General features: G+C 40.3%; 1 protein-coding gene across 1 annotated transcript; it reads right to left on the reverse strand.

Moving 5' to 3' along the window:
- Window positions 1–72: 72 nt before the first annotated feature.
- On the reverse strand, window positions 73–11,699 carry LOC137803977 (tyrosine-protein kinase CSK-like). Its single transcript, XM_068602887.1, has 13 exons — window positions 11,301–11,699; window positions 5,758–5,875; window positions 5,525–5,638; window positions 5,183–5,295; window positions 4,088–4,307; window positions 3,405–3,498; window positions 3,252–3,317; window positions 2,761–2,860; window positions 2,563–2,653; window positions 2,405–2,478; window positions 1,723–1,918; window positions 1,528–1,614; window positions 73–1,091 (listed from the first exon to the last, which is right to left on the reverse strand). The coding sequence occupies exons 2-13, from the start codon at window positions 5,770–5,772 to the stop codon at window positions 906–908; spliced, it is 1,356 nt and encodes a 451-aa protein (XP_068458988.1). The 5' UTR covers window positions 5,773–5,875; window positions 11,301–11,699; the 3' UTR covers window positions 73–905.
- Window positions 11,700–11,909: the final 210 nt, after the last annotated feature.

Consider the following 11,909-nt stretch of genomic DNA (forward strand, 5'->3'; position numbering starts at 1 on the left):
TAAAAATAGTGGCTATTGCCAAACAATTTTCAAAATGTTTTCTTATTTTTTTATTGTTGAAAATGGCAGCAGAGTAAAATTAATAACACTTTGTTTCTCATTGCATACAAAATACAAAAAAAGTCTGGTGAAAAACATTGTTTAAATTACATTGTTGTTGCTTTGAGGGAAAGATCCTGTACATGGGAATGATGTCTCCATGACTAAGCTGAATGGTGTTATTGTATCAGTAGTAAAGGTGAAAACTTGTGCTTCCTTGTTTGACTTATAGAATGATCCAAACACATGTCAAATGATATGGCAATGAAAACAATAAAGCTGCATATTCAAAGTTATTATAACTTAGTCCTTTTAACAAAAATAATTCAACATTCATGCAAAAATGTGTACCTGGAAGCTGTAAAAAATAATACAGCGAGAAATTATGTATCACAACTGTATTCTTACTTTTGAAGCGTCTCTCCTGTTTAAACGGATACCATGAATTTGGTTAACTTAGTCAAATTATGTTACAGTCTACTCTATATTTTCATGAAATGTAATGATGCCACCAAAATGTCCAAGGATATCAACATAAAAGACATGAAATATTTCTAAAAAAAAAAAAAAAGGTCAAGGCACTGTGGCTGGGAGGCAGCGGTGTGTTCTGAAGAAAGACTCAGCGATAACCGAGCACAGAACGACTCACGGGAGCAACTGAGCCAGTAAAAAAGAAACATTGCAGTTTAAACAACCTGAGGTGAGGGATGATGCTAAGAAGCATAATGTCGACAGTTTTACTTAATGGTTCATGCACAATGTGTGAAACTTTGTCAAGTACTTTGGAAGAGCAGTCTTTTGAAATGATTTTTTTCCTCTAGGTTATGGTCCAAAAGTCACTTTTTGTGTCTGTTCTGTGAGATGTCTCATTCTTTTTTTATCATCCCTTGGCTGATGTGTTGTAGCCACTCCTTCAACATTTGAAAGCTTGGTCGGGCAGCAGGATCCAGGTTCCAGCACTGTTTCATGATGTTATACACCACTTCAGGACAGCCTTCTGGACAGTCCATTTTGTAACCCTTCTCCACTCGAGGCACAACGTCTTTTAATGGCTGCAGAGTGGAAAAAGTTGTTGGTAGACAGACGTGTTGACATCAAACATAACTTACTTTTCAAAAAAACAGTGAGATCTGAATATTCTGTATCACGTGGAGGTCTATGTGAGGCGAATAATGTTGCTGCATAAAAATAACACACTAAAGAAAGAAGTATATGCAATATACCTCTGCAATTTGGGATATTCACATTTTCTGTATATACATTACATCAAAGAAAACATTTTTAGGTGGTATACATATTGTGAATTGTTAAGTTATATAAAAGTCACAATACCACACCAAATATTCTACCCTTTAGCGTGAAGAATCGCAGCAAGAGAAACACATCTAGACTTTAAATGCATGGCTGATTAATCTCTCTCATAAATCAAAGCCCTAATCCTAATAATATGTTCTGTATGCCTCCTTACAAAAATATATTGATACTTACAATTCTCGGGTAAGGCACTCGGCCAAAAGAGTAAATTTCCCAAAGCAAAATACCATAGCTCCAAACATCTGATTTGGTGGAAAATTTCTATTGATGAAGAGAAAAACACACAAGAGTTTATGTCAGTTAGTGGGAGCTGCAGATGGCGAATCACCATACTCAACATGGCAACAGTCCTTGTAAACAATAGTTTACCTTTTCCCTGAGGGCCTCTGGCGATGTCCACTTCACAGGCAGCTTAGCAGTGTCCTGAGTGGAAGACGCCTCCTTGGTCAGACCAAAGTCACTGACTTTCGCCATGTTGTCTTCCGATACCAGAACATTGCGGGCTGCTAAGTCTCGGTGGATAAAGTTATTTATTTCCAGGTACTCCATGGCTTCACAGACATCTCTGTAAAAACACAAAAAATGGATAGTTCAAAACCTGAAGGAGTTTTCGCTTTAGACTCTCAATCTTGTGATCGCATACATGAAGTACAAATCTCCTAATAACCCAATAAAACATGGACAATCTTAAAGAATACCTTGCAAAGAAACATAGCTTAGTTCACAGTCAGTGTTTTTTGGCATCAACATGTTGCATACATCTCCAACTTTTGTTTTTGATTATGTTTTCTCCTTCTTTAATCGGCATATTGCTGCCCTTTACACTTCCAACAGTCAACAAATGCTAATGCATGGCATTGCATGAAACAGAGAACAGTCCCCTGTATTTGATAATATTGATCAGTTTGTGAAGTAGGTGACGGAGGAGGTAAAAACAAGTGTATTGTAAAAACACATTCAGTCTTCCACGGCCCCACAGATTGAAAACTCTACAGACTGCCTGGAATACAGCATTATTGTTGATGGTGAAAAAAACTGCAGATATACGCACAGTGCAAAATTAAGGAGAGCATCTCCACCAAGTACCGTCCGGCCTCTGGAACGTAAGTAGTCAACCAAACAGCCCTGAAGACAAACAAAACAGACGTGTGACAACTTTATAAAAGTACAAAAGATTTGACCAAATGTATCAGACAGGCTGCCACCCACCTTGGCCATGTACTCAGTAACTATAAACAGACTCCCGTTCTCCTCTACGATCACTCCCAGCAGCTGCACCAGGTTATCGTGCCGTAGTTGCCTTTGGAAGGACAGGAACACACATATATGCAATGTAGTTTACATGTTATTCGTTTATTCATGTTTCTAAGAAACAAAACAAAGTATGAAATATAAACTGTTCCTTACGTCATGACAGAAGCCTCTGCAATAAAGGCCTGCGCTGTAGCATCATGTTTTATGCATTTCACAGCTACTTTGGTCCCTCTATAGTCTCCCACCATGACATCTGGAATGATAACACAAGATAACGACTGACTGTTAACGCACATCTAACAATGTCTACTCGTATGTACCCGTCTTTCTGATATAAAACCAGCAACAAAAATAAAAACCTTCTCTTGAATCACATGGGGCATGAAGGAAGATTTCATTTAAAAAGTCACTGACTTGGAATTTTAAGTTTGCATGGCTATGTTTTGACTTGACTTTTAACAAAACCTAACATTAATGCTCATTTTTTACCTATACTCGTGGAAACAATGTACTTTTTAAAGTAAAACCAGTCTTGCTTCATCTCTACTCCCTGTTAGCATGTTCCTCATACATCTCTAAATCTCTCAACAATTACATACAATTGAGCCACTTGTAATATGCAGTGCAAACATGAAGCTACTTGCCTCCAAATTCTCCTTTTCCAATAACCTGCTGCAGCTTGAGGTCCTTCCTGCTCATCGACCAGCCACCTGTTGGTCATTTAAAGAGCAAAACATAACAGGCTCATACATGCTTTGCATGAACAGAAAGGCTCAAATGATGTGGTTGCATCTTACCCTTGGAAAACTCGTCCTGAGCGGCCACTGACCCCTCCTCCACTTTCGGCTTTATTAGTCTGGTGCACAGGCCATCTGCATCTTTGGAGTAGTGCTACAAAAAAAGAAAATACTGGCATAAGTGTATGGAATATTTCAGCAAATAACTGTACCACCTGTTTCAACACTCCCGTAGCTCAGATACAACTTTATAAGACAAAACAACACCACAGTTTGGGGGCAGTATAAGTCAGTGAGAAGTGTTTCCGAATGACCAATAGAGGGCTGTACAATCAAATGTTCCAAATATATATGGACAACTGACAATGTCTCCTTTCAAATAGGTCAGACCAAAATGACTCATACTCCTCTCCTGTTGAGAGTATATTGTATGTCACTGTTCAAAATAAGCATTTTAATTCGGAAAAGGATTTGAAGAGTAAAAAGCTTGGTGTCTCTTGAGGTTAGCTCTCTGCACATTTAGCATACTGTTCACTCTTCCTCTTTGACACTTCCTGTTCATTACTTGTTCCAGGAACTGTATGTGGTCTATGAGGTAGCACAGAGAGAAGGGGGCTCTAGAACAAGAAAATACAACAAGCATACAGTAGAGTAAAGCTCTCTATACTGTAACACCAGAGCAAACATTAGACAAGCAAAGCTAAATGTTAATTTACTAATTATTAATATTGTCGATGTGTTACCTCAACCAGCTGCATGAGGTTTTCAAAGAACCCCTCGTCATCGATACTGAGCTTGCCGTTGGTGTAGGTGATGCGGTAGTGCTCCACCTTGCCGTCGCAGCTCACACACAGGGTGTAGTCGCCGGGAAAGTTGGTGCTCTCTCGCACCAAGAACAGGCCAGTTTCAGGAGGGTGAAGCAACAGCTCTGCCTGATCCCGCGTTATCTTCCCATGAAACCATCTGGGAGCAGAAGAACCATAGAGGTAACTGATCATCCAAAAGGAAAGACACTTTAGAAACCAAATAACTGAAATCTACTTGGATCCTGTCTGCAGACTCCCTTCTGGTTGCATCAATTCGTACAAAGCATATTACAGCTACAATTTGTTGCCAGTTTATTAGGCACACACATGAAAATCTATAGCAGTCTAATGTCCTGCAATAAATATTCCATCTGAGAAGTTTTTGGTGAACTGTTTTAGAGCAGTGCTTGTTTATTTTTCTTCGTAATATGATGAAGGGACGATAAAGGGTCCGTTGTGTATAAGGCTAAGAGTAGCTAAAGTATGTCTTCCTTATGGCTTTATTATAACCTTTATAACCCGATATAACCTTTCTTTGTAGTTTTTTGCCATGGGTTGTTGTTGTGTGATTAAGGGCTCTATAAATAAACCTGACATTTATTGACATGCTCTCATGCCTGCAGACAACAGTCGTGTGGACTGGAAACCGGGAGATTTTTTAGATTACTTCAGTCGACGATAGCAAAAGAAACAACAGGAAACTACGCAGCACAAGTTTAAGCAAGACTGAGCTGGAAACAGTAACAAGTGCACTGCAATTACAACACAGCCCGACCCAACTGTGGTCCCCATTCACATAAGTACAGCGTCACTGCCGCGACAAATAGCCCATCTGCCTTCAGCAACCACACTGCCATTGGAATAGGGCAAATGTCTAGCTATTTTAGCAGTAGCTGCAAAAGCCACCCAAGGCTGGTGTAGTGGCAACTTTTGAGTTATAGACAGCAAAAACATAAACCTAATCCGGTTGGCTTTGAAAGTTATTACTTTGGGTATTAAAACTAAGTAAACCATGATAATCTGGGTACTCACGGCATTAGACTCAGTTTCCCTCCAAATTTCACTCCTTCTCTTTTCTGGACATAATTGGCTGGAATTGTTCCCTCGCGACCTGCTGAATTCTTTGCTTTGTACCAGTTTGAATCCTGAAACACAAAATGTTCCAAATAGTTAACTAGATAACTACGAAGTCCTTCATTGTGTTTTCATATCTACAGACATGTTGCATGAGAACAAAACTCTACATCAGAATCAGAATCAGCTTTATTTGTCGTGTGTGTTTACACATACATGGAATTTGACTCGGGTTCTTCGTACATATCTACACACATATCATATACTTATAGGAACACAAGTTAGGCCATGAAACATTACCTTTGTTACAATAACAATTGTCAACACATCTCCTTTATTGAACGGCAGGTCCTGCTCTGATGTGCCCTTGAAGTTATACCTGGCCACACACTCTGTACCCTGCGGCCATGGAGTCTACGGGAACATAGGCAGATCACTAATTAGTAAACAAATGTCTCACAGATGACTCATCGGACATGTCGTAATGTGTATCCGAGTTTTGACAAGCATGCACTCTGGAGGGCCCATCTTACCTGGACCTCTGTCATGGTGAGGTGGTTCAATCCTCTCACAGGTGATGTTTTCTAGCTGCTACCATTAGAGCTGATAGACACACACACAAACACATATACACACATACACACACAGCACCTAGAAAAGGAAACAGAATGTAATCAGTGGGATGCTCTTGCTTCAAAAGATATTCACTTTACCACAAACTAATTCTCAGGAAGAAAGTACATTTGTGGTTTTGCTGTGTAGGTGTTCATTCATAGTGAACAAGTCAACTATTATCAGAACGCACAAAAGTAGTTTCAGATCAGACAGTGTCAGTAAAAATAACTCGCTGATAAAGAAAGCAGAACCAACAAGTCTTTTTTTAAAATCACACTTTCACAACTAGGGCAGAATGTTTCCATGACGTATTGAAACATAAAGACGAGTGTGTTGATGGATAACAACTAGTATAAAGTATGTTTTGGAAAAACATTCAGATGAATAAAAGACATGGATTTTGACCTACTTTGTACTTTTTAAATTCTACATGGTAAACCAATTCCTTCTGAAAAAAATTGGACACACACTGGTGCTGAGCCCCAATGACTGGTCCTTGTAGGGATCAAGATAGCTCTCCTCAGCGCTGGAATGCAAACTTGTGGTGAGCGCTGACCAGGCCTGAGGGACTCATCCAGCCCAGCGTTTCTTTACGTCAATAAAGCAGCCACTGGTGACTGCAACCTCGGGCCTGAGTCACCCACGAGCATTGTTTCCATGATACATGCACAACAACGTTATAACCAAATGATGACCTATGGGTTAAGTCACACTCAACACCCCGCTCTCAATCCTCCCCCCAAACCCCACTTCCTCTCTCCTTTTGTGAGTTCCCATGGACAAGAGGTGGGGCTCCATGGTCAGCGCTGAGGGAAAAGCCTGGCGTTGTTACATCTGCCGCTTTACATGAGGTCACATCCTCCGACATGTCATTTATTATGCTGTCAACTTCCTGTGTGTGTGTGTGTGTGTGTGTGTGTGTGTGTGTGTCCTTTTAAAAATTGTAATATAATCTGGCACGTCTGTGTTGTCACACGTTAAATGACCAGCCTCTTCCCAACACATGTTAGACTTAAAAACTCTCATGCGTCCCAAAGAGGACACTCACCGCTGAGCGTGATGAGGGTGAGACGGATGTTGTCCCCCGTGGAGCACTGCAGCTGTCTATCTGGACACATTTCCCACACCCTTCAACGTGTATAAAGGACACGATCCATTTTGCATCTGCTCCTCCCAACCCATCGTTTCTACGTGACACTTTGACATTTCACACTGCACAGAGAGTCATAACAGGAAAAGAAAAGAAACATCTGAAGCCGCGTTAGCGGTGCTTTGAGGCTGTAATGCTCATTGTGACGGAAGCCAAACTAATCGTGCCATGTGATCGCTTAACACAAGTCATGAGCAGTTTAACCAGAGAGATTTTCCTCCCTCAATTTTGATATATTTATATAATATTTAGAGGCCTGGTAGGTTAGAGGTATTTTGTATTTCTTGAAAGAATCACAAACAATAAGAAATATTTTTGGATATCTCCTATAACATAAAAACCAGTGGTGGAAAGTAAGTAATTACATTTAAACAATTCAGTTATTATTTATACTTTCCTTGATTTAAATTGTATGGTAATGAATGCTCTTTAGTCCACTATTGAACTATTTGTAAATTAATCCGATAACCAGCCAACAGTATACATGTGAGTAAAATGACCAGGACCAAAGCCAGCAAAATACAATCAATAATAATAATCTAATTGTATGATATATTATAATGTTACAATGACAGAGCCTATTTTACTTTTATACTTTAAGTGCAGTTTATTGATGATATTTGTCTACTTTTAGTAATGGAAAATATCGTAACACTTCTTCTACCACTGTTTAAATATAAGCGGATCACAAAAGTTGATCAGAGACCATAAATAAATTGTAATCCATGCAACAGTTGTTGAGACATTTTGAATCCCAAATATCAACCTGCTGTTTGTGAAGTCTCGAGATCACCAAAGTCAGTCGGATTCATCATGTGGGGATCAATCCATCAAATTGTTGACCGACTCCCTCAAGACCATGCTGCTAAAAAGTCCTTATAACTCCATTATTGTGATTAAAATCTCTATAAATTATAGTTTAAAACAAATTATGCTTGTGATGTTCTGAAAACTGATTTGGCAGAATATGTCAAGACAAAGTCCTTGTAGAAAGAGCAAAGGGATCTCACCACGTGTGGATCAATGGGTCCGAGGCCGACACACAACGGCACTTTTTAATTGCTCTCTTTTGGGACAGTGAATGCATCTCAGCGCAAGGCCAATCGGATGGGGCAGAAGTCAGTCTGTCGTGGTATCACATTGCCACTTCCAGAGAGCTCCACATGCAACCACAGCTTGCTCTTTTTAGGAAGCGGACAAGGCTATCATTGTGAGTCGGTCGAGTTTCTACTAACGCCTGTCTCATTGAGAAGTCCGTCATCATTAGTCTGTCCAGTGAGTAGCTTTAGGGGCAGCAATGATTCAGTTCTGCGAACTGGAAATATGAATTGTACTTCATATTTTATTCAGTGAGTACAATTAACTCGTGTCTGCTGGTCTGTTATCCTCACGTAAATTATCTTTAAAACATAGCATAAAAGATAATCTCAGGACACAAATACCTCAAAATGCCATGTTAGTGTAACAGCCATTGGTCCGGTGAATTAGTATATCCTATTGAGACATATAGTCTGTTTTAAGAGATGTTATTATGACTTAAGCAACAGAAAATCAGCAAACTCTGTGACTGACTAAACATGAATGGAGTCAGGAAAGAGCACAAGGAGCACACACTCACTCCAAACTAACAATCACTAATACATATAAATTTGATATCACTTCAAACAAAGCTCATCTATTCCTGTCCAATTTGGCATATCATTGGTTTCCATAAAAATCCTATTGTCAAAGCAAACCTGTTGATCCACATTTTGTCTCATCTCTCTTGTCTTCAGCAAGTAAGTCGTAGCCTGAACTGTACAAATCAGTGGTACCCTGCGAGCACAAAGCAAGACAAGACAGGAATGTAGAAATGTCTCCTTTGGTCTTGTTTAAATCTGCCACTCCCTAGTCTATCTGTAGAGGTGAACATGCTGATCCTGCAAGGTGTTGCAAACGCCGCTGTGATACAGTGAAGTGAGGATGGCTGCAGGTCATCTGCAGCATGGCTGCAGGTAGACAGATCTGCAAATGTGTCACTAAAAAAAAAGCATCATGCGCTGTCTTTGAAATCTAACTGCTAACAGTAAGAGATCTCAGCCTATTTCCCAGTCGTGTAAAGCAACAAAGCACTTTTACTCAAGTACTCAAGTGGAACTTTGAGGTACTTGTGTTTTTCCATTTAAGGCTACTATTACTACTTAGACTTTTACTCCACTACATTTCAGAGGGAGATATTGCAATTTTCATTCCACTACATTTAGCTGACAGTTAGTTCCATTTAAGATTAACAAACAACAAAACATATAACAAATTCATTGAATATAATCTATTGGTAACCATTATATCAGTGGTTACTGGTCCCCCAGTGTGTGGGGGCTTGTAATCTCTTACAAAGAAGCATTTTCTACTTTGGGCCCCTTGTCACATTTAAGATGTCTACGAGTTGTTAGCTGTTCCACCAGAGAGACATTTGCCCTCTAAACATCGGCAGATGGTTTAATTTAAGTAAAATGCTTAATGCACCAGAATGAACATTCTAGTAATATAATATGTAATAATTAATCAGTCGAGGGGGACATTTATTTGTGTAAAAAACACTTTATGTGTAATTTACTGATCATGCTTCTCTGCTTTTACTAGGAGTTTGCCTGTGTGCTCCTGCACCTCTCTTCTATTTGCAGCAGGGATGGCTGGGTAATCTGCCCCTCATCCTGACCCTCCAGTCCCAGGAAGCTCCGCGACTGCTTTGATGCTGCTGCCCTGTTATCATCACCATTACAGCAGCAGGGTGGCAGGGCCGAGTGCCGAGAGAAGGAAACAATGATTTTTGTCCATGTCCCACAAGACATACGTTTGTATATCTGGCAGATATACAAACCAGCTCATCGAGCGGTGAGACATGTACAGAAAGAGAAAGCGTGCATGGCATGGCATACCAACAGTTCACCCAGCTGGCTCTGACAGCCTGCAGATGTTCTTGAGAAACCTCAGAGGAGGAAATCCCCTCTGGCTCTGGGACAACAGCTGGACTGGTGCAGCAGCACTGCTCTCTGAAACTGAGGTCTCTCTGCAGGATGTAAGACAGGAAGTACGAGTCCAGCGGTAGGCCCCGCAGCACAAGCCGTCATTGTATCACTTTAATGACGGTCAGTTTTGCCTGTGAGGCTCAGTAATAAAGCATACTGATAGGAATTACACGTAAAATAGCCAGCTGTTTATCATAGATAAATATACAACTTAAGCCTGAAAACAAGGCCGTCTTCAGACTAACAGGAAGAGAAAATCAATGATTGTTAGTCAGGGGGAAATTCCCCCTTAATTTGCCATCCAGGCCTTACAGTAAACTTTGAATTTTACTCCCTTCCAAAGTTCAAACAACACAATGAATGCCTTGACCTCTATGCCACTTTGGGTTATTGATGCTTTTACTACATAAACACATTTAAAAATAACCATGTAAGGCAAAGCTGGCATGCCTAAGCTGCAGTGAACGGACACTTCCTTGCTGAGGTTCTATGCACAAAGTGCAGAGCAATGCTGCTCTGCTGATGCAGCCATGCATGACACATGACAGAGTAGCAGTCTGCTGTGGTTTTATGCGCTTGTTTCATAAGCCTCATACTTCTTTGCAGTTTTGTTACACTCTTAAAAGAAGGATCCTCTGTGGAAGAAGCTCTAATGCTATTGCAGCAGCACCAGACTTGCATTAGCTCTTTTCAGAGACAGAGAGGGGCCTCATCATTTGGCACTTAGTGCATGTGTGGCTTAAGAAATCATTTTGATTGTTTCCTAAAATGGACAGACTGCATGAGGGAAAAAAAGCAATAGTAAACCATTTAATACACACCCATCTGCGAGTTATACATTCCTGCAATTGCAGCCAGTTTTGCAAAGTCAGTAATAGTTTCTAAAAACTGTTGCAGCCCCTGAAACAGCCCGGATGCGGAGTCTTGAGTCAGTAGAATATGATCACCATCAATACCATTAACTTGACAAAGCAGTTTGCACCACAAAAGGCAGAGGAAGTTGTCGAAGTTTGTAGGACGTTAATAAGGAAATCACATTTCTTAAAGTCATTTGTTTTACTGTCAAGCGGTTTGAGTAACGTTCATTACATCAAATATAATAGACTATTATGTTGGCCTACTTGTCACAAGTCATGAACCCCTATGATGTCTGATACACTTCATCAGACGTGTCAGTTACTGTACAATAAGACAACGGAAGTGCAAGAAATAGCAGCTTGGCTCTATTTTACGCGTGAGGCTTTCCCACAACACAACCGCTTCACTGCCTTCACAAAGCCAACGTCTCGAAATAAACTCTTACCTGTTTGCAGGCAACAACCGACACGTTTGAGGCAATAACAGGTGATTCTGCTCTCGTCCTCTGAGCGACAGAAGACAAATTCCCATTCACGAAATAACTGACAGTTGATGTCGAAGCGAAAAAACACATCCAAGTCCCCGATGAGGAAGTGCAATCTGCCTCAACTTCAGCAGTCCGAAAGTATCTCAATAACACGAGCCAAGAGTGTTGTTGGTGCGTCTCCTGTCAACATCACTTAGAAAAGTCGCTTCAATTTAAAAAAAAAAAAAAGTTTCTAAAAACGTATTGCTGCAGACTCGATGGATCCTCTGTAGAAAGAGTCGAGTGAGTGAGAACGAAAACGCGACAACGCAAGTGGTTAAACGTCCCAGTGATGAAATAAAATGCGATTGAGACCACTTTGAGTCGACTTCAGACTGCCACACTCCTTTTCCCCTGCTGAAAAATTCAAGTTTTTGCCCCACCTTGATTTTGCAGTGCACATGCGCGTTAATGAGAGACCACTCTGGTTAAAAATGGATCACTAAATTCACTTCTGTCAGTTTGGTGAGGAAATTTGATCACCCATACTTAGAATTTAAAAAGGTCCACAAAGATGAAGTAACGGTG

The sequence above is a fragment of the Clinocottus analis genome, unplaced genomic scaffold (genome assembly GCF_023055335.1).
Source record: "Clinocottus analis isolate CAN_PGR_092001 unplaced genomic scaffold, fCliAna1.0.p SCAF_6, whole genome shotgun sequence".
Lineage (NCBI taxonomy): Eukaryota > Metazoa > Chordata > Actinopteri > Perciformes > Cottidae > Clinocottus > Clinocottus analis.